This window comes from Penaeus vannamei, chromosome 8 (assembly GCF_042767895.1).
Source record: "Penaeus vannamei isolate JL-2024 chromosome 8, ASM4276789v1, whole genome shotgun sequence".
Classification (NCBI taxonomy): domain Eukaryota; kingdom Metazoa; phylum Arthropoda; class Malacostraca; order Decapoda; family Penaeidae; genus Penaeus; species Penaeus vannamei.
Window position 1 is genome coordinate 36,244,451 of NC_091556.1, and position 21,357 is coordinate 36,265,807.

General features: G+C 37.0%; 2 protein-coding genes across 2 annotated transcripts in view; one reads left to right on the plus strand and one right to left on the minus strand.

The window, feature by feature from the left end:
- The window catches only part of Set2 (SET domain containing 2), a gene marked incomplete in the record, with an annotated part of 26,590 nt that extends 20,151 nt beyond the window's left edge, over positions 1–6,439 (plus strand). Inside the window, 3 exon segments of the mRNA XM_070124622.1 lie at positions 1–183; positions 4,200–4,379; positions 4,502–6,439. Of these exon segments, the coding sequence (XP_069980723.1) occupies positions 1–183; positions 4,200–4,379; positions 4,502–4,666 (528 nt within the window).
- Positions 6,440–8,608: 2,169 nt separating this feature from the next.
- On the minus strand, positions 8,609–20,360 carry LOC113809849 (ras suppressor protein 1). The gene is made up of 7 exons (XM_027361529.2): positions 20,147–20,360; positions 12,011–12,182; positions 11,601–11,722; positions 11,178–11,260; positions 10,888–11,002; positions 10,565–10,697; positions 8,609–10,301 (listed from the first exon to the last, which is right to left on the minus strand). The coding sequence occupies exons 1-7, from the start codon at positions 20,253–20,255 to the stop codon at positions 10,205–10,207; spliced, it is 831 nt and encodes a 276-aa protein (XP_027217330.1). The 5' UTR covers positions 20,256–20,360; the 3' UTR covers positions 8,609–10,204.
- Between the last annotated feature and the right edge of the window lie 997 nt (positions 20,361–21,357).

Consider the following 21,357-nt stretch of genomic DNA (forward strand, 5'->3'; position numbering starts at 1 on the left):
GCACGTGAGGAAGCTCGGCAAGAACGACAGGAAGAGCGGCAGAGTCGCTCGCAGAAGGAGCGAGGAGAGGGTGCGGATGGTGGCAGTGAGCGGTCAGCTAGAGCGGAGCGGAAGGAGAGGAGCGACCGGTCAGACAGGACAGACCGCCATGAAAGTAGGAGTAAAGGCCGCGAAAAGGTAAAGGTGGGTTGGTTGCAGGACGGGGGAATTTGGCCCGATTCCTTGGTTTCATTTTTCTTTTCCTCTTTTGTTTCTTGATTTGTTGAGTAAGTATTATTATGTTCGTGTTATTGCTAATTTATTTTGTTTTTATTTTGTTAATTTTGTTGTGATGCTCTTGATTTGATTGATTATACGTTTTATTACATACCATCATTTAGGTATATGTGTTCAACATACATTATATTCAACATGCAATAAGTGTATTTCTATAACAATGTAATTCAATTGTGTATGAAATACATTGCTTATTATATGTTGTTATGAATGAGTTATGGTATGTTATGTTTAAAATTTGGAAAGATTTCCTTTTGGTTTATATATTGTATTATGTTATTTGTGAGTTAATGGGTGTGCGTGAGTGCGTGCGTGAGTGCGTGCGTGAGTGCATGAGAGTGAGAGTGAGAGTGAGAGTGAGAGTGTGTGAGAGTGAGTGAGAGTGAGAGTGAGTGAGAGTGAGAGTGAGTGTGAATGTGAGAGTGAGTGTGAATGTGAGAGTGAGTGTGAATGTGAGAGTGAGTGTGAATGTGAGAGTGAGTGTGAATGTGAGAGTGAGTGTGAATGTGAGAGTGATAGTGTGAATGTGAGAGTGATAGTGTGAATGTGAGAGTGATAGTGTGAATGTGAGAGTGATAGTGTGAATGTGAGAGTGATAGTGTGAATGTGAGAGTGATAGTGTGAATGTGAGAGTGATAGTGTGAATGTGAGAGTGATAGTGTGAATGTGAGAGTGATAGTGTGAATGTGAGAGTGATAGTGTGAATGTGAGAGTGATAGTGTGAATGTGAGAGTGATAGTGTGAATGTGAGAGTGATAGTGTGAATGTGAGAGTGATAGTGTGAATGTGAGAGTGATAGTGTGAATGTGAGAGTGATAGTGTGAATGTGAGAGTGATAGTGTGAATGTGAGAGTGATAGTGTGAATGTGAGAGTGATAGTGTGAATGTGAGAGTGATAGTGTGAATGTGAGAGTGATAGTGTGAATGTGAGAGTGATAGTGTGAATGTGAGAGTGATAGTGTGAATGTGAGAGTGATAGTGTGAATGTGAGAGTGATAGTGTGAATGTGAGAGTGATAGTGTGAATGTGAGAGTGATAGTGTGAATGTGAGAGTGATAGTGTGAATGTGAGAGTGATAGTGTGAATGTGAGAGTGATAGTGTGAATGTGAGAGTGATAGTGTGAATGTGAGAGTGATAGTGTGAATGTGAGAGTGATAGTGTGAATGTGAGAGTGATAGTGTGAATGTGAGAGTGATAGTGTGAATGTGAGAGTGATAGTGTGAATGTGAGAGTGATAGTGTGAATGTGAGAGTGATAGTGTGAATGTGAGAGTGATAGTGTGAATGTGAGAGTGATAGTGTGAATGTGAGAGTGATAGTGTGAATGTGAGAGTGATAGTGTGAATGCGAGAGTGATAGTGTGAATGCGAGAGTGATAGTGTGAATGCGAGAGTGATAGTGTGAATGTGAGAGTGATAGTGTGAATGTGAGAGTGATAGTGTGAATGCGAGAGTGATAGTGTGAATGCGAGAGTGATAGTGTGAATGTGAGAGTGATAGTGTGAATGTGAGAGTGATAGTGTGAATGTGAGAGTGATAGTGTGAATGTGAGAGTGATAGTGTGAATGTGAGAGTGATAGTGTGAATGCGAGAGTGATAGTGTGAATGTGAGAGTGATAGTGTGAATGTGAGAGTGATAGTGTGAATGCGAGAGTGATAGTGTGAATGCGAGAGTGATAGTGTGAATGCGAGAGTGATAGTGTGAATGCGAGAGTGATAGTGTGAATGTGAGAGTGATAGTGTGAATGTGAGAGTGATAGTGATAGTGTGAATGCGAGAGTGATAGTGTGAATGCGAGAGTGATAGTGTGAATGTGAGAGTGATAGTGTGAATGTGAGAGTGATAGTGTGAATGTGAGAGTGATAGTGTGAATGTGAGAGTGATAGTGTGAATGCGAGAGTGATAGTGTGAATGTGAGAGTGATAGTGTGAATGCGAGAGTGATAGTGTGAATGTGAGAGTGATAGTGTGAATGTGAGAGTGATAGTGTGAATGCGAGAGTGATAGTGTGAATGTGAGAGTGATAGTGTGAATGCGAGAGTGATAGTGTGAATGTGAGAGTGATAGTGTGAATGTGAGAGTGATAGTGTGAATGTGAGAGTGATAGTGTGAATGTGAGAGTGATAGTGTGAATGTGAGAGTGATAGTGTGAATGCGAGAGTGATAGTGTGAATGTGAGAGTGATAGTGTGAATGTGAGAGTGATAGTGTGAATGCGAGAGTGATAGTGTGAATGTGAGAGTGATAGTGTGAATGCGAGAGTGATAGTGTGAATGTGAGAGTGATAGTGTGAATGTGAGAGTGATAGTGTGAATGCGAGAGTGATAGTGTGAATGTGAGAGTGATAGTGTGAATGCGAGAGTGATAGTGTGAATGTGAGAGTGATAGTGTGAATGCGAGAGTGATAGTGTGAATGTGAGAGTGATAGTGTGAATGCGAGAGTGATAGTGTGAATGTGAGAGTGATAGTGTGAATGTGAGAGTGATAGTGTGAATGCGAGAGTGATAGTGTGAATGTGAGAGTGATAGTGTGAATGCGAGAGTGATAGTGTGAATGTGAGAGTGATAGTGTGAATGTGAGAGTGATAGTGTGAATGTGAGAGTGATAGTGTGAATGTGAGAGTGATAGTGTGAATGCGAGAGTGATAGTGTGAATGTGAGAGTGATAGTGTGAATGTGAGAGTGATAGTGTGAATGTGAGAGTGATAGTGTGAATGCGAGAGTGATAGTGTGAATGTGAGAGTGATAGTGTGAATGTGAGAGTGATAGTGTGAATGCGAGAGTGATAGTGTGAATGTGAGAGTGATATTGTGAATGCGAGAGTGATAGTGTGAATGTGAGAGTGATAGTGTGAATGCGAGAGTGATAGTGTGAATGTGAGAGTGATAGTGTGAATGTGAGAGTGATAGTGATAGTGTGAATGCGAGAGTGATAGTGTGAATGCGAGAGTGATAGTGTGAATGCGAGAGTGATAGTGTGAATGTGAGAGTGATAGTGTGAATGTGAGAGTGATAGTGTGAATGTGAGAGTGATAGTGTGAATGCGAGAGTGATAGTGTGAATGCGAGAGTGAGTGTGTGAATGCGAGAGTGATAGTGTGAATGCGAGAGTGATAGTGTGAATGCGAGAGTGAGTGTGTGAATGCGAGAGTGAGTGTGTGAATGCGAGAGTGAGTGTGTGAATGCGAGAGTGAGTGTGTGAATGCGAGAGTGAGTGTGTGAATGCGAGAGTGAGTGTGTGAATGCGAGAGTGCGAGAGTGCGAGAGTGCGAGAGTGCAAGTGTGTGAGAGAGAGAGTGTGTGAGAGAGAGAGATGCATATTGATTATAACTTTTTTATATCTGGTGGCCTTTATTTGTCCTGTGACAACAGTTTCATGTCTGTCTTCTTTCATATGAAATTTGTTGATTACTGAATTATAACTTCTTGTTAACCCATCGGACCCAAATACTTCACTGTCATCACATGGGTGCATGGCTCGTAGGCTGGGTGCATGTGAACACTCGTGTGGAGTGACACAACTCTATGGCTCCCCTTTGTAACGTTAATCTTTTTCTGCATAAGCATTTTTAGTATTTTTGCCAAGTTACAATGTCCTTAATTGCCATGATTTGCATTATTCAAATAATTCCAGTCACGGCTCAAGGACAGTACATTCCATACATATTTATTGATGAAAATAATGCAAAAGCCCATTACTAAATGCTAGATGAGTCAAATCTCACCCTCCATGAGCTTTGTGCACTCTTGGTAAGGCATTTCTGTCACCCCTTCCTGCAGCCAAAATGCTCACAATGGCAATTTTGCATCACCCCAGCCCATAGCCAAATTTTCTTATGATGTGATGGTCATGTCATCTGGATTGTAGTGGTTGATATTTGGCATCATGGTGTGAAATGTAACCCGCATGTTTACAACTCTTATTTCAGAGCAAAGAACGAGCAGCCTCAGCCATTGCAGATAATAGTGAAGCTGCACGGAAGATCAAGGACAGCTTCAGGTCCAGGATGGCAACTTTCATTGTTTCAGTGCTGAACCCATATAGACGAGGTGACTGCAAGGAAGGCAAAATCACCTGCACTGAAGATTTCAAGTACCTGGCTCGAAAGGTAGATCTAACATTTATAATTAGTGATGAGTTTCTTTTGTAACAATCATAGTTGATATAAGCATCAAGTACAGAGCTGCATCAGCATTCCATTAATATCATCATTCTTTTTTCCATGAACAGCTGACCCACTTTGTCATGGTGAAGGAACTGAAGCAGCTCCAGAGCATAGACCTGCTAGAGTGCAGTGAGAGTGTAAAACATAAAACCAAGGACTTTGTGCGAAAGTACATGAGCAAATATGGTGCAACCTTTAAGAGGGATCCAAATGACACCAAAGAATACTAAACTTCTGTCAAAAGGGGAAGAGTCAAAGATGCTCCAACTGTTGAAAGAGTGAATGTTTTTTGTGGATGCTTTTTTTTTCCAATGATGAACAGTGGTGAAGAACTTGTGATGATTCAACAAGTGACACTGATCAGGGAGAGCGTCCAAACTGAGTATAAAACTGTTTTGCTAGCCCTAATGAAAAATTCTTTCTCTTGTCTCTGTGTATCACCTCACAAATTTATGGCTGGCAATCCTCACATTCGATAGACTAAAATACTGCAGTAAGTGATGCAAACTTTTGAAAGTAAAAAAAAAATCTGGTAAAAAATTCACTGCATCCAAAAAAAGGCTGAGATCTTTTGATTCGTGATTAGAAGTGCACTATTTTGTTATTAAAATCATAGTGTGTGATTTGTAGTGAGTTTTGACTGATGCTGTATGGTTACTTGTCTTTTTTTATAGTACACAGTATTTATATTTTTTCTTGGAGTATTTATAAAAAAAAGCAAAGGCAAGTTCATTCTATACATCAAATGTAATGAGTAAATTAGGAATGCCAGTAATGAAGGTCTTATTTTCTTTTTACTGTTGTAATTAATTTTGTCAATATCCTTGTAATTATTATTGATATTTGTATGTTAGTATTAATAATGTCATAATTACTATTGAATACCATTGATATTATTATATGACATTATTATCCATGTGATTTATCATTTTTTATTACTGTATATCATCTTCATTTATTCTAACTTTTTGGTGGTTTATTTATTGAGTACTTTATCACTGATATTATTTTATATCATCTTTGACCACCATTGGAATATACACAATTAGAAATTCAAGCTGAATGACATTATAATTTACCATCAGCACAGTAGAGAGGTGGTTGCTGTGTGCAGTGACACTGGCGCTTTTGTGAAGGCCGAAGAACTAATTACACAGACAAAGAAAGTTTTAGACACTTGGCATATTTCACCAGTTTTTAAAGTGTAAGATTGCTTTCTTAAATATCTTTGAATGTGATTTAAGGTTTAGTATCATTATTTTTTTTCCTTTTTTTTTTGTTTTGTTTTTTTCTTTTTCTTTTTTTTTTAGGGTTATAGGGGTGACTGACAAAGATACAGTAAAAAAGGATAGGTATTTACAAAACACTCAAACACTGCCGCTGATGCATGTGGGGTTAATTTCCATTTCTCCGAGATCACCACCATTCTAGTGAAAACCTTTAGTTAGTTGAACATTTTACAGAAACTTTCTTTTGGGAGTTTTGTGACTTTTTAAGAGGAAGAATCATAGAACAGACATAGGCTGGAAGTCCTGTTGATTGTTGGATTTTCTTTGCTTTTTTTTCTCTCACTTTTTTTCCATTTTAGTATCGTTTATGCAGGGTATGAGGCTTTTATCTTAAGCCGAAGACGTAGGTTTTATCCAGCATTTTGTATATTAACTCTGCCCACCCTTTAAATTAAATTATATATAATACCTCATGTACATAAGCTGCTGTACAGGCTAATTAATAGTTGATATAAAATCGCATTCAGCTGTATTTTCAAGGCATTGATGTTTTAATTTTTTACTCCATTATATTTGATGTTGAAATTTTGTACCAAGTCCTAAGTACATATTGTTATGTTTTCAACTAATGGTTTAGTTTTGTTTATATGTGTCTAATGTATTCTGAGGAATACATTTGCCCTTGTGATGAAATTAGTATGTAGGACATTCTAGACAGATGTAGGACTGAATGTACAAAGAACCAGACACTGGAATGGAAAAGATTATGCTGTATACCATTGTTTTCTTTACCTTTTGACACCTGTAATTTTGACAAAGTGGATCTTTGTATACGTTACATTTTTGAGTGATTTTGTGTGCTTGTGTATGTTGGGATTTATGTTTGATTTTGAGTGTTAGGAAGTGGGAAAATGTTTATTGGCATTTTCCTATGTACATTATGAGAGTATGACTGGTTGAGGCTAGTGGCTATGTATGCCTCAGAATTATACATGGTTAGGCAACATTCCTTTCTTTTACGAATTCATATATATTTTGTTTTCTTGTCTTGTTTATGTTGCATATTAAAAAAAAAAGGTAAATTATATTCAGCTGTTCAAAGTCGTATGGAAATTTACAAACATATTACAGATATGATAAAATCTTGTAAAGAAGGTTGATTTGCTTCATATATGTAAATACTAAACCATTTGACTTGGGTTAGATGCTTGCTGTCAACTTGATCAATCCCGAATCATCCACCCGGGCCATTACTCAATCTTCAGAATACTTCCCTTCCTCTCTCCAAACATTCTACACTCCATCTCCTGCACATTTTCTTTATTTTCTACCCACCCCCCCTCTCGCTTATTACTACTCTTCATCCTTGTCCTTTTTCTTGTAGTACTCCACACCACTCCCTCTTCCCGCCTGTCTTTGTCCTACTTCCACCTCTTACAAACCTCATAAGTACTCTTTTTAGCTCAGCCAAGTGGGTTTGATTCTTTGTGATTTCTCTTACAGCCCCTTATTGACCATACCCTCCTCATCCAACAAGTTTCCAAAAACAAGTAAGCAGTTTCCTTCTGCCATTGTTTTGATGGTTCATGCCTTGCAATAGTTACATCCGAGTCCCAAGCATGTGGATTATGTACCCTGATTGATCTCATTGGCAAATCTATTCCTACCCAGCCTCACTCCTTCCTTAATACTTGTAAAGGAATTGTTTCCATCTCCCAGAGTAATTGCCCTGTTTGACAAGGATTGGTCAGACTGAAAATGACCTGCTTGCCTGCCTTTGATGACTATGATGCAGTAGCAGTACAGTACTACTCAGGTCCTCCCAGAGGCTGCCTGAAGTCCTACAACAATATTGCTAAAATTACCTTCCATAGACATGACCTCTCCCATAACCTTGTATTGGAGGAGAGTCCATCCCTGTCCGACCATATTGATCCCTCCTCTGTCAGTGTTAAAAAAGGGCATTTTGTTCACTGTCACACTTTTAACCTGGTCATGACTGTTCAAATTGCTATGCACAATCAGCTGCCCTGCCTACAAATTTGAATTTAAGGTAGCAGTTCACAGACAGGAAGCACACCAATGAAGTTTTTCTTTCTACTTATTTCAGTGCTAATGTTTGCTCCATTCCTCTCGCTTCTTCCCAAGATCTCTACATCTACCCCATTTTTCCTTCTGCTCACTCCTGGACACTCATGCGACTCCCCCTCCTGATATTTCACCTTTCCCTGGTCCCTTATCTCCTTCCTGGTGTCCTACTACTTCTCCGACACCCATCTCTACCCTTATTACTACCGATTGATTCACAATAGCTATTTTGCACTGTTCCTCTTCCTCTGATGCATAGAGACTCCGTTTCAGTGGTCTTCCCCTTTTCCCCTGATGCATAAAGATCCTCCATTTGATTGCCCTTCCCCTTTTACTCTTATTTGCTTCTCATCTTTACCTTTTCACTCCAGTAGTTTTTCATGGTGCTCTGACTTTTAATGTCGGTTCATTTATTTGTTTTAACTATCAGTGATTAATCCCATATCTTACTATCTTTTGTATGTGTATAAGCAAAGTTCAGCTTAATCAGTTTGACTGAAGTTAAGTCAAGCCCTTAAGCAAGGATTTTTTCCTTGGTAAGGTGTCTGAAGTCCCATCCACATAATTGAGCTCTTACTCAATGTCTGTTAGTTTGTGCAAAATTGACGGGCAAACTAACAGAGTACCATGTAGACAGATAAGGCTGTCTACCTGGTAGTTCGACTAGTTGCTCCGGGTATGAATAGACTACTCTGCCAGGCAAATTTAGTTAACTGCCAAATCCTGGCGCAGTTTTCCAGTCTTTCCATGTCACCATTGGAAAATGTTTGTTCCTCTGCTAATTTTCTTTTTAGGACACTAGCAAATATTTCCAAATTAACAGTAACAACAATAATGGATAATAAAATAAATATATATTTTAGTAAATTTACTTTGGCACTTTTTATGCATTATTAAAATACATTTTGTAACAATAGAAGCAAACTAGTGAATACTGATGAAAACTGGGAAAATATCTCAACAGTAGTCTCTTGGTAAAACCTGGTGTATCACCTTTGACCTTTCATTAAAATAATTTTAATATCATTGCACAACCGTTGATATATCAATTGCCACCATATAACAATTTGTAAATTTGGATTCCCAGCAAAATAACTTGAATGCAGATTTACCTGAATAATCTGGGGCTAACTTACAATTTTAATAATTGCAATAATTTTTAACATTCTTGATGCATTTGTGTTTTCTCACAAATTTATTCAAAAATAGAGAGAGCATATAATATAAATCAAGAAAATTGGGTAAAACCAACAAATGATTATTAGACTATCTTGAACACATTTGGTATAACTAATAATCTTGTCGTCATTTCTGATACCATGTGATACTGGTATACGGCTTTATTTTGTGCACTTTCAAGTAATACTGTATGTAAAATGGAAGTGATAAAAAAAGAAGAAAAAAAATCATAATAGTAGTATAAATCTGTACATGAATGATAGCAATACTCATACATTTTTAAAAATACAATAAGAAGAAGCTTTTACTTTAATAACAAATAGACCATATAAAAAGTTTCAGAATAGGGTCTCCTTGAATCACAAACATACATCTTTTGTAAAAGGCACTGCTAACATGATGATGTAAAAGGCACTAAAAGTTCTAGGAAGTGCAACACTTTTCGAAGGTTTTGAGGATTTCATGGAATTATCTTTTATTTGGGATGAAAGCACCATTCAAACATTTCAGTAATAAATTTAACAAGTTAAGAAACATTACTGGTTAATCACATGTCACATTAGCATTTTTATTCCTTGAAAACTTCTTTAACTGCTTTACATGAATGGGATATAAACCAGACATGGACTGTATATTCAATTAGTACAAACATACCTAATATAAGAGAAGAATCTAGAATATTTGCATGAACTATTTAAAGAATGTCATCATTTATCATTTTCTGTTATTTTAATTTTGACACAAATCAATACCTGTCTTAAGAAATTGCTTTAGCTCAAGATATATGAGAATCTATTTATCTTCCTGTAAAAGATAAAATTGGATTATGGAGTATTTCACACCAAGCACTATTTTGTTCAGACCTCAATGTATAATTAGGTAAATAACCTAACTTGCAGTATGTTAACATATCCTTGTAGTGAAGTTCCTTGTTACATCTTTATAACTAGGTATTAAATATTAAATCAGCATGATCAAAGTATATTACTCTACTTTTCATGAATGATATACTTTAAAATGATCCAAAATGTATTTTTAAACAGAACAGAGAAAGTGTTCCCAAAAATGGCAAGTTACTTGAAGCACAATGCATTCCAGAAATCAAAACAGTACAATGTTGTACAATTTGCATTTTTTTTAAATATTAAATTTAAAATGTTAAAGCTACATGTATTAATGCATTATAAAGCTCTGGAACATAAATGAAGGTCCATTTCAGAAAGTAAAGTATCCAAGGTACTGAAAGATGAGCACCATTTGTACATGGAAACCTTATGCTACATCCCTCTTTCTTGAAATCTTCCTGTTTTTGGCTTCAAAATTCTTTGGGGGTGGCTGGCTTCCAGATGAGATGTGTCGCTGGTACACACTGTATAGGTAGTATAGATATAATTTAATATAATGATTTTAAATAAATGGGAAGGATAGACAGACATCAAAGAAACTCAGTAACAATCTCCTTTCAAAGAACACAGGTTTAACAATAAGCACAATAAAATATAAGAAATCAAATGACTGAATTAAAAGCAGAAAGCCCCAGTGGAGAAAATACTTCAAGTAATCTATTAGCTATTAAGGACAACTAAATTATCTTGCAAAATGTTCCATAATATGTTGCGTATGTACACTCACAACTTGTATGATTCATTGCGCAGCATATCCATCACATGGGAAGGTCCAAGGAGGAGTTGATCAGCAATCATTGGCACCCAAGGATTACCTTCTAGACGCAAACAAGATCTTGTGCCCAAAAGATCCAGTTGACCTAGATATAAGAAAAGCCTTTGTTTTAAAATGATAAAGGGTTGATTGCTCTACACACTTGTCTTTACCAATAAAATCATTCCTGTTTACTTCCTATGGTTCAAAATATACTCTACTACATATATGGCTGACCTATCATTGTTTCTTATGATATTCTCAGCAGTAAAAGGAATTGTAGAAGGGTTCTTTACCAACTTCTGGAGGAAGAACCTCCAAGCGGTTCCCCTGAAGGTGCAACTCTCTTAGGCGTGTCAGCTCACCAATTTCCCTGGGCACCACTATCAAGTCATTGTCTCGCAGGGAAAGCTGTAGGGAATAATTGAGATTAAAGTTGAAACAAGCCTTGCTACTATATGCACCCAAATGTTGTTAAAATATTGAATTGTGATTTGGAAAGATCTATAAGGTTTTATGTCCAATACAGTGCTGAAGACAAATTTCAATCCAAAGATATCAAGAAATATGGTACATTATAACTTACAATCTGCAAGTTCTTCAAATTCTTGATTTCTGGAGAAATGTACTCAAAATCATTGTCGCCCATATACAGTGCCCTCAATGACTCTGCCATGAAGAAAAGAGTAAATAATTAGTAGATGCACCTGTACATACTATAAATGATTTTAATCTCTCTGGCATCATTTCCAATGACAATTTATTAGGATCTGCTTGTGAAATTAACACATTAAAATAATCTCCCCTCTTAATCAATAAATACATATCAACCTGTTGGCAATAGAAAGGAGCTGTGAGTACTAATAATTTTTCTTCTCCATTATTCTCACTACACACTTTGCATTTCTCTTTGCCTTTCACAGGAACATAAAAAAAATATAAATAAATATATAAATAAATAAATAAATAAAAAAAAGAACTATGAAAGCTTATAGGTTCTTTAACTTACCTAGCATAAAGAAATTGCCTGGGAGTGAATCTCCCTCCGAGATATTATTGTAGGTGATATCCAAGACCTCCAGCACAGGGAAGGAACCGAATCCCCTTGGCAATTCATCCAATCGGTTCATTCTGGGAGAGGGTTGGAAAAATTTTGGAAAAATTAAAAAGTAAAAATAATCAATGTACAAAATCTAACCAAGCATACCTATCATAGGAATATTACTATTTGTTTTGATAATGTGTACTGCTTCCACATTACATATATTAATATATTAATAAATTAATTATATCAGGCTCATCTATTTATTATCATAAACAAAATCTAAAAAATCTCTGCCACTTATGAAAAATAGAAACACTAAACACAAAATATGAAAGTCTTTTCATGAATCTACTCAAACAAAAACAAAAACTCACCCAACATTCAGAATGCGGAGTTTGTTGAGGGAAGAGATGGATGTTGGCAGTTCCTCAATGATGTTGTTGAAGAGATTCAAGATTTCTAGGTTGATTAGATTTGCGATGGCTGCAGGAACTTTAGTCAGGCGATTATGCGTTAGTGTCAATCTAGTAATGTGCTCCAGAGACACTGTAAAAGTCGTAAGTAAAGATTTAGTAAAAATGTCAAAACTATTTCTGATACATATCAAAAGTGTCATTTTCCCAGAAATCCATTTTCTTATCTATGTAAAGCTTAAGTACATACATCTGTATAAAAAGAAATGCATACCCTGTATGTGCATACTCATCTATTCTTGTCTATACATATGGTAGTCAATAACATACATGCTTTCAATTGCCCCTCAGATTACATGTAAGTAAACAAGAGTATTGTATACACTCTTATACATGAAAAGAGACCAAATGTATGTATGTATAAAAAAGAGGCAGAACATATTTAACCTGTTGGATCTGTGCCCTTTGCAGCATGTGTATAGACCAAAATTTAGAGATTAGGCTTTCTTGAGTGCTGACTCTTTAAGGTCCTTGCATCCTCTCTGCCCATTTTTTTGTTTCTTGTAATTTTGCCATATTGTGAATTCTGCATTTGTCATTTGTTATGGTATAAATTGAGCAGACTTCATATTATCTCTCCAGGCTGTTTACACTCTGCAATAATAATAACAAGAAATAACAGTGTTATTTGTACTATTTTTCATATTTTTGTATTATTTAAATTTCTGTAGCAGACCTTATACTGCTCATAATGATAGGCAGAAATTGGCTTCTGCACATGGACAGGGTATGGCTCAGGCTAATTCTGTATTAACTTATGAACAAGCCCCTTCCAGAAGGCCTACCGAGTCAATCTCACTCAAGCCCTTTGTGTACTCTTGACAAGACATATCCTTCACCCACTTCTTTAGCTGATAGGCAAATGCCTATCAGCTAAATTTTTTCCATTGGAAAATGACCATCTCACCCACATCTAAAGGGTTAAGTAGATCACCTTTTGATTTACACAATATGGAAAATGCTTAATGGTTAACAGTTACTGGTTGATATAAATAAAGATCATATAACACTATGGTAAAGTATTGTGGCAAAAAGGGTAAAGAAGAGATAAAGATGAAAATAAAATAAAGATTAGCTAGCATTATAGGATAGTATTTTAGTGAAAAGGGAAAAGGGGGGAGAAAATAAAGTAGAGCAGACATTAGTAAAAAAAAATTAAGGGAGTTGAGTGAATCGCAGTGTATCTGGGACTGGGGAAGGATTAGGGACCTTGTTCAAGGAAAACAGTAATGACTGTTGGAGAAGGAGGAGGAGAATAATTGGGGAGATGAGAAAGGGGACTGAAGAGGGGGTGGTGAAGTATCAGGAAGTGTCAGGAGGGAGAGGTCTTGAGAAGGACACTGTTGTGACAGAAAGGATTCACATGAGTATTCATGTGGGAGCACTAGAGACGATGGGGGTTGGGGGAACTTGAGGAGGAGAAGGATGGATATCATCAAATACTTTGGATGTAGAGGGAGTAGGAACGGAGGGATTAGAGGGTGGATGTGGGAATAAGGTGTTCCCTTGGATCTTGTTTAGGAAATTTTGAATGTCTTCAAGAGTTTCTGGGGAGTTGGGTGAAAAGGACTGAGAAACAAAAGTCCTCTTGTGAAGAGGAGAAGAGAGGATAGATATCTGAGGAGCAGAGGAATAATAGGGTGTAGGAGAGGATGTGGTAGGAGGAGGAGGGGTGGAATGTTTAGGTTGCCTGGTGTTACAAGTAAAGTGAGGAGGAGGGGTTGGCATTGGGGAAGTGGTAGAGATTGGAGTATCTGGGTTTAGACTGGAAAAGGGGAGAGGGGGAGTAGAGGTAGGATGGTCCGAAGTAGAGGGATGACATACTAAGAGAGATGCTGAGACATCTTGAAAAGATGGGAGAGGAGCAGAGTGAAAGACAGTTTTTGAATAAGTAGAGAGAGAAAAACCTTGTTGTCATGCTTCCTGTCTGGCCTCAAGTAGAGGTAAACAAGTTAATCATTTTCACAGTCTGACCAGTTCTTGTCATAGATAGAACAATTAGTCTGGGAGACAGAAACAGTTCCAGTACAAGTATTAAGAGAGGAATGAGGTTCAGCAGTAATGGGTTTGCCAGTGAGGTCACAGAGTAAATAGTACACAAGCTTGGGCTACAGATGTAACTGTGACAAGGCATGAACAACTGGAGCGACTGCTGTGGGCTGTGGGGGAAATCACAAAGAATCGTTCCTATTTGGGTGGGCCAAAGAGAGTACTCAAAAGGTTTGCAGAGGTTGAAACACTAAAACGATGAGGGAGGGAGGAAAATGGGGTGGTGTGGAGTGAAAGGGTGCACTCTGAAGGTTCAGCAATGGCCTGGGTGGGTAGTTCAAAATGGATAGAGACTTTGAGAAAGCAGTATTTGTATCAGTGGTAGGAGCTGTGGTCAAAGGAGGGGTAGGTATTAAGGGGTTAGAATACCAATGAAAACAATTCAGATAGGCTAGTTGATGACGGGGCAAGCCTTAGAGACATTGAGGAAGGAGTATTAATATCAGTGGTAGGAGCCGTGGTCAAAGGAGGGGTAGGTATTAGAAAACCAACAAAATCAAATTCAGATAGGCTAGTTGATGAATGGGCAAGCCTTAATGCTCCTGAAAAGGGTAAAGAATCTTCATTAATGGCTATAGTAAGCCTGAATAAAATGGGAGAAAGAAATGGTCTACCCTTCAGGGCTCTCATAAGGGCTAATCCCTTACCTTGGGCCTCAGTCTCAGTCTTTTAAGTTCTCCAACAAAATCTATGAACAAGGAATGGGGGGGGGGGGATATAAATGAAAATGATCTGTCTGCTTATAATTTATAAATATGCACATACATACTGTAAATATTTCATATAATCTCTGACTCTTTTGTTATTTCCTTTTCATGGACTTATTGTGAAAAAAATATTGCCAGACATTTTCTTCAATTTGTTTCTTTTAAATAAAATAATGTACATGAATAATAATCTGCAATACTAAGGAAGTTCTCATTCTATTTACAAAGATGTCTAGTATTTCTAAATTCTTTTCTTTTCCATTTATTTACATATTCTCTCCTCTTCTTACATGACCTTACTTCAGATTAAGATGTAACTTACATATTAGCCATAATGTCTGCACTTAAATTGAATTTGAAAATCTATTACTTGTATTAAAACTTTGTATAAATCATTACATAATAATAGACAAGTAATTATTGATTACTAACTCCAATCAACGCCAAAATCATGTCTCTGGCGTTGCATTTGTATCATTTGCTGTACTGATGATAACCCTAGTATGAACCTACCAACAATATGAAAGTGGTCAAAGTCAAAGCACTGATACTCCTTTTTTCCATAATATATTATTAACTAGAGTGGATCATCAGCTTGTAAATTTTCATCTTTTATGTATCTTTCTATATATATTAACCCCTATGATCCCTGTGATGTGACTGAGTATTATGGATAAAAAAGAAAAGAAAAAACAATCGTTCCTTATTGTTATTAATATTGCCCAGACCTAGAAAGATGATTTGGAAACTGTGCAAGGAAAATGGTCTATTACCATATATATATACAGCATATCAAATAAATATAGACCCCACAAAATAGAAGAAAAAACTCAAATGTAGAAAAAGAAGAAAATAATACTGAAAAAGGGAGGCAAGGAGTCTTGACACCACCCATGACAATTAATATGCAACTGGCCTTAAAGCCACATGTTAATAAGACTGTTCACACAAATACACCTAATGCCTGGATTTTGGGCCACTTGCAGGCAGTGAAGTACCTGGATCCTTAGGATTAAGAATAATCACATATCAAACTCGTAAATGAGAAATACATATTTACAAAGAATTATCTTAATTTGCATCAAGCAATGTGGCTGTGGGAGTACATAGGTTTACTTATACCCAACAATAAAGGGTTACTGAAATAATTCCTTTTCTGTTCCTATAACAAACTCTACAGTTCCCTTTAAAAATGTCTGGTTGGAAAGTCAAAGGGGCAGCAAGTTCATGGAGACCCAAGACATGCCAGAGGACAGGGAACTGTAATAATCACTTTGTAATTAACTGTGTCAACAGGAAAATGGTGTGTTCCCTTTGGCAATGCTTGGTTAAATGTTTCTGCGCATAGATGGCTCTGCCAATGTTTAGCCTCAAATGAGTCAATTAGTAGATCTTGCGACCTCACTTTTCCTTGAAAAAGTGGGAAAACGCTTTTTTTTTTTTACTAATGCTATCAATATTGACACTGCTATTTTTGTTTAAAAATTATAATTACTATTTGTTACTGACATTACTAACAGCAGTTTTAAATATTAGAAAATATTATCGAAAATCAAGGAAATGGGTAAACAGGTGAGATGCAGTTCGTGTAATTGACTCATTGGGGACTTAGTACTTGCGGAGCCATCTGTATGTAAAAACAATTACTAAATTCAACACACACAATGGGCAATGGCATGAACGTACATGCCATGCCCAATGGCTTGGGGTTAACTCTTTTATCATACTATTCTGACTGAGTGTAATCAAATTAAATCTAATTCAATGGTTTTGAGGAGACAGGTTAGGAGCAACATTCTAATTAGGATTAAAAACTGTAACTTGATAATTTTCTGATACTAGTAGCAGCAGATGTAGTTACTACCTGAAGATCTATGGTAATCATCCACAGATATCATGTTCTACAGAAAAATACTACCATTATGCCTACATTATTTCTGGTAAATATTCGTAAGATGCTTGCATGTCCACAACTGACTTTCAAGCCCTTGGTTTTTGGTAAAGGTCAGCATACCTTTACCATATATATTCTGGTAAGATTGAGCTTGAATTCCCTGGTAATTCACTGGTGAATAAACATACATTCCAAGGTCTATCTCTATTTCTCATATAGTTGGATGAACTCAAAATGAATATGGTGTTCACTTTGTGTAAACCTTTAGTTTTCAAGTTAACAACCCCCTTCCACAGGCTAGGGAAACCTGTGGGAAATCAAGATTTCTTTGGGGGAGGCCAGACGTATAAAATACATGTAATTTGTGCCTAATGTAAAACAAATAAAAACTATGTGATTTGTAATGATCTGTTCACCTATATAGTGGATTGTGCACACAATTGCAATTGCCTCTGTGCCTCATGACATTTTGGCATTAAGGTCATCATCCTCCACATATATTCTGACACGAGAGAACTTGGAATGGTCTAAGTCTAACCAAAAACACATCCATTGATTGTCTACCAGTGAAGGATGAAGGTCAAAAGAGGTTTTTCAAATTAATATTTGTGCAGGAAATATCATTAATGAAAAATGTTTTAGATTTCATCAATCTATCAATTCCCTATGGTATTATGCATGACAGTCTGACTGTAATGCACTAAAACTGTTCTCATCTTATTACACATATGTCAATGGTTATAATAGGAATATACTATGAAGCCATGTCTTTAAGGAATATTGTTTTACCATTTGGTAAATAAAGTTTATAGAGATTGCTGAATAATTTTATCTATTTTCTTTCTCTGCCTAAATATATTAGAAAATTAACAAATGGAATAGCTGATGTTAGGGAGGCATTGAAAGTTTGAGAATGAGCCTGTGAGAGTAAAAAGGTTGGAAACCATTGCTCAATCTTGAAATCTTGAAACGTGTTGGAGGTCTGTTGTCTTCACTGGAGCACCAAAGGCACACAGACAGGTGATTCCTTTGACAATAAGCCATTGTAGTTCAAATTGCTGGCCTTCACCAGAGATCAGAGACTGTTTGTTTTGATAATACACAGCCAATGTTATAACACAAATAAAGGGTATAGTTTGTTTCATACAACCAAATGGATAGAATGACAAATATAAGAAACATTTCAACATAAGGGTTTCCTGTTGATAAGAAAGTTGTGCAATATAAACTGCTTTAGGATACATTTACACAATGGCTGCCCTATGATAGGGGAAATCTAATGATATTGTCATAAAGAAAGAAAAAAACTACACAGACGGATAAATGAAAGAATCTACACAGGCAAAGAATAAAGAATATAGCTCGCAACAAATGCCACACAGAGACTAAGCCCCACCAGAGGGGTGGGCATCTAGGGGTTAAGTCCTTGGGTTAGGAATGTTTTTGGTTCATGCAGCAAGGTTTGTAGATTCCCAGGTGTGGCTGGAGTAATAAGGACTTGTAATATCTGCGATGGAACACAACACATTCACACATATTACACTGAATAAAGGAAACAAGAAATAATTGTTAAGTTTGTTTCACTCAGTCATAAGGCACAAGCTAAATGTTGCCTGTAATGGATAGAATGACAGAAAATAAGACACTTTTCATCTATAGTACTTCTTTAGCAAGTTGATATCAAGAAAGCTGTACGTGGCGGATAAATCAGCCGCACACTTGGTATATCAGTTGCGGTTCTGGCCGCACCATTTGGACAAATTCTTTTCCCTCAGCCGTGCCATTTAGTACCTGGAGGCCTCAACGCGCAACCACGAATTGGGAATCCCTTGAGTTGAAGCCAATGACTGGCTGATGGTCAAAAACACAGAGAACACATAGTGACATTCAATTTCTGCTATCTGATTGTTTCAGTCACCTTTTCAGAAGGAATTCTCAAAGCTGATAAACCATGTTGTTGCTGCGCTATGTTCATACCTCTTTGCGTTAGCGATGTCTTTAAACACGTTTTGAATAGAACAGGAGTGCTAGGAGTGGCCAGTTAGTAATTGCATTGGAACCAAGAAAGAATAACAATTTAATAAAAACTTGCCTGACAATGGTAAGTACATTTTTGTATCAATCTGTACGAATAACTGCGCAGGTTCTGCTTCTAAACAACAACTCCGCTGTGCACTTTGCAAAGTTTCCAATCTGGCTGCAGCTGAAACTATGTTGTCCTATTCTATTTCTTCTACTCTAAAATTTGCCAGTGTCCATTTCCCTCTATTTCCACTTCCACGCGTTGCTATAAGTAACTTATACCGGGAACTTTAAGTTTCAGAAGGGTATGGTCACTTTGTAAAGTTATCAATACTTTCATTTATATTATTTGCGATAAAAGACAAGAAAAGATTTAAGCATTTCACCATGTGGATAACTGAAACAAGGATGAATAATTGCAAGGTTGGATGGCTGTACACACACACACACACACACACACACACACACACACACACACACACACACACACACACACACACACACACACACACACTCACACACACACACACTCACACACACACACTCACACACACACACACTCTCACACACACACACTCTCACACACACACTCACACACACACTCACACACACACTCACACACACTCTCACTCTCCCTAAAAAACCTGTTTGTAAACCCACTGCATTTGTCCTATTCTGGTAAATTACCAAATATGATGATAGACCTCTTCTATAATTCTTACCTAGAATGTGCTGAATAACATGAAAACGGTAATTTTCCCTGGAACCTTTCATGCCCTCCCCTGCTATCGGGTCCAAGTTTGACGCTAACGGGGGTTTCTGCGCAATAAAACCTACATATTTGCAATGCATAGAGTGAGAGGAATCTAGCGATACCAAAGTCATCGATGTCTAATCAACGGACGTAATATAAAAAATATTATGGAATACACAAATACAGCTTGGATAATGAAGACTATCATTAATATGCATACTCATGATTTTGTTAAACTTTAAAAAAACAGGACAGGTTTAGCCTTCAAACGTTTCAGAGCCAGCCTAAATAAGCAGAGTAATGAGTTAATACAAGAGACCTATAATGGCATATTCTTAACTCATGACTCACAACAGGGTTTAACAGAGGCGTCACACCCTCATAATTAAACACATATATATATAGGTTACAGTTTCACCTTTACGTAAAATACCCATTTATATGTAACAGTAAATTACAAAACCATACACACAGACTCCTTTTTAATTACCATACCACCATTTCCTAAAAAGAAAAAAGGAAACACGAGTGAGCAAACCGAGCGAGAGAAAAGGAAAAGGGCATAGCCACTGCTACACCTGGTTAGGAAACACTCTTTTCTTCCCACTTACAAAGTCCAGGGAGCTCTTCTAAGGAGGTTATCTGCTTCTCCTGTAAGTCTAGCTCGGGATTACCAGTCTCCCTCGCCTCGTCCAACGCCTTTCTCGCTGCTTTAGACATTTTTGTAGGAAGAGGTGACACGCCCACGGCCTTTCGTCTGAACTCTCTTTCGATAACTACTTAGCTCTCAGAAATAGCAATCAGGGCTGCCAACCGCTTATCAAAACAAATCTTTTGAGAAAGTAATTTGGAGCAAGATTGCACTTTTGATTTTGTAAGGTGTTCTGTAGCGTATGCTTGTGAGATGAGTATGATGATGTAGGTGCTAATATGTGGAGAATGATATGTTAGTTGTTGGTTTTGTTGGTATTTCTGATTTTGTAGGGACTACCGAGATTTTTTTTTATATACAGTAGAGGAAACGGAGGCGTCTATACTGTGATATATTTCTCAAGAACAGTGTCTATTCTTTTGCAAAAATATTGATGTTCATATCTCTCACACACATATATTGTATATCTATATATTTGTGTATATGTATATCTATCTACCTATAAGAATCTTCATGCATGTAAATCCATATTTATCTATCCATACATATCTATCTACCTACCTATCTATATCTATATCTATCTCCTCTATCTCTATGTGTGTGCGTGAACAAACAAACACACACACACACACACACACACACACACACACACACACACACATGCTCATATGCACACACACATACATGTTCAAGTATAATGCCAGTACATCCTGTGTACAAGCGCAGTCCTTGTTTGCATATTTTTTTTTGTATGGACCACATAGGATTTTTTTTCTCCCGAAATCCGATCATAGCGCTTTATGCTACAACTCTCAGGCTTCTGAGATTAAATTCTTGGGAAAGATGAGATCTACAGAGAATATCTTGCACCGCAAAATTAAACGAATGCAGTCAACACCTCTTAACTTTTCCCACAGAAATTATTACGCAAGTTGCCAATGCAGCGACCAGAATCTGCGCTCTACGAATTTTCATGGATAGGAGAAGCGTTTTGGTTATATTCAAAATGTACCGCCGATTTCTTCTTCCGTTATCGGTATCACATACATTTTTCAGATATTTTTATTAGTTACCCCCTAAACCATTCTCTGTTATACGCCGCGTTCTTCGTTTTCTATCATTATCGATAAAATTTCATGCATAACTGATTGATTTGTAGACGTTGAATGA

What these genes read in the sequence shown, in the direction of transcription:
- LOC113809849 (XM_027361529.2), bottom strand. Translation starts at nt 20,255, where the DNA reads ATGTCTAAAGCAGCGAGAAAGGCGTTGGACGAGGCGAGGGAGACTGGT. An exon ending in AGGCAATTTCTTTATGCTAG is followed by an intron (nt 11,261 to 11,600) that starts GTAAGTTAAAGA and finishes TCTTCATGGCAG; the next exon opens with AGTCATTGAGGGCACTGTAT. An exon ending in CGCAATGAATCATACAAGTT is followed by an intron (nt 10,302 to 10,564) that starts GTGAGTGTACAT and finishes CTACCTATACAG; the next exon opens with TGTGTACCAGCGACACATCT.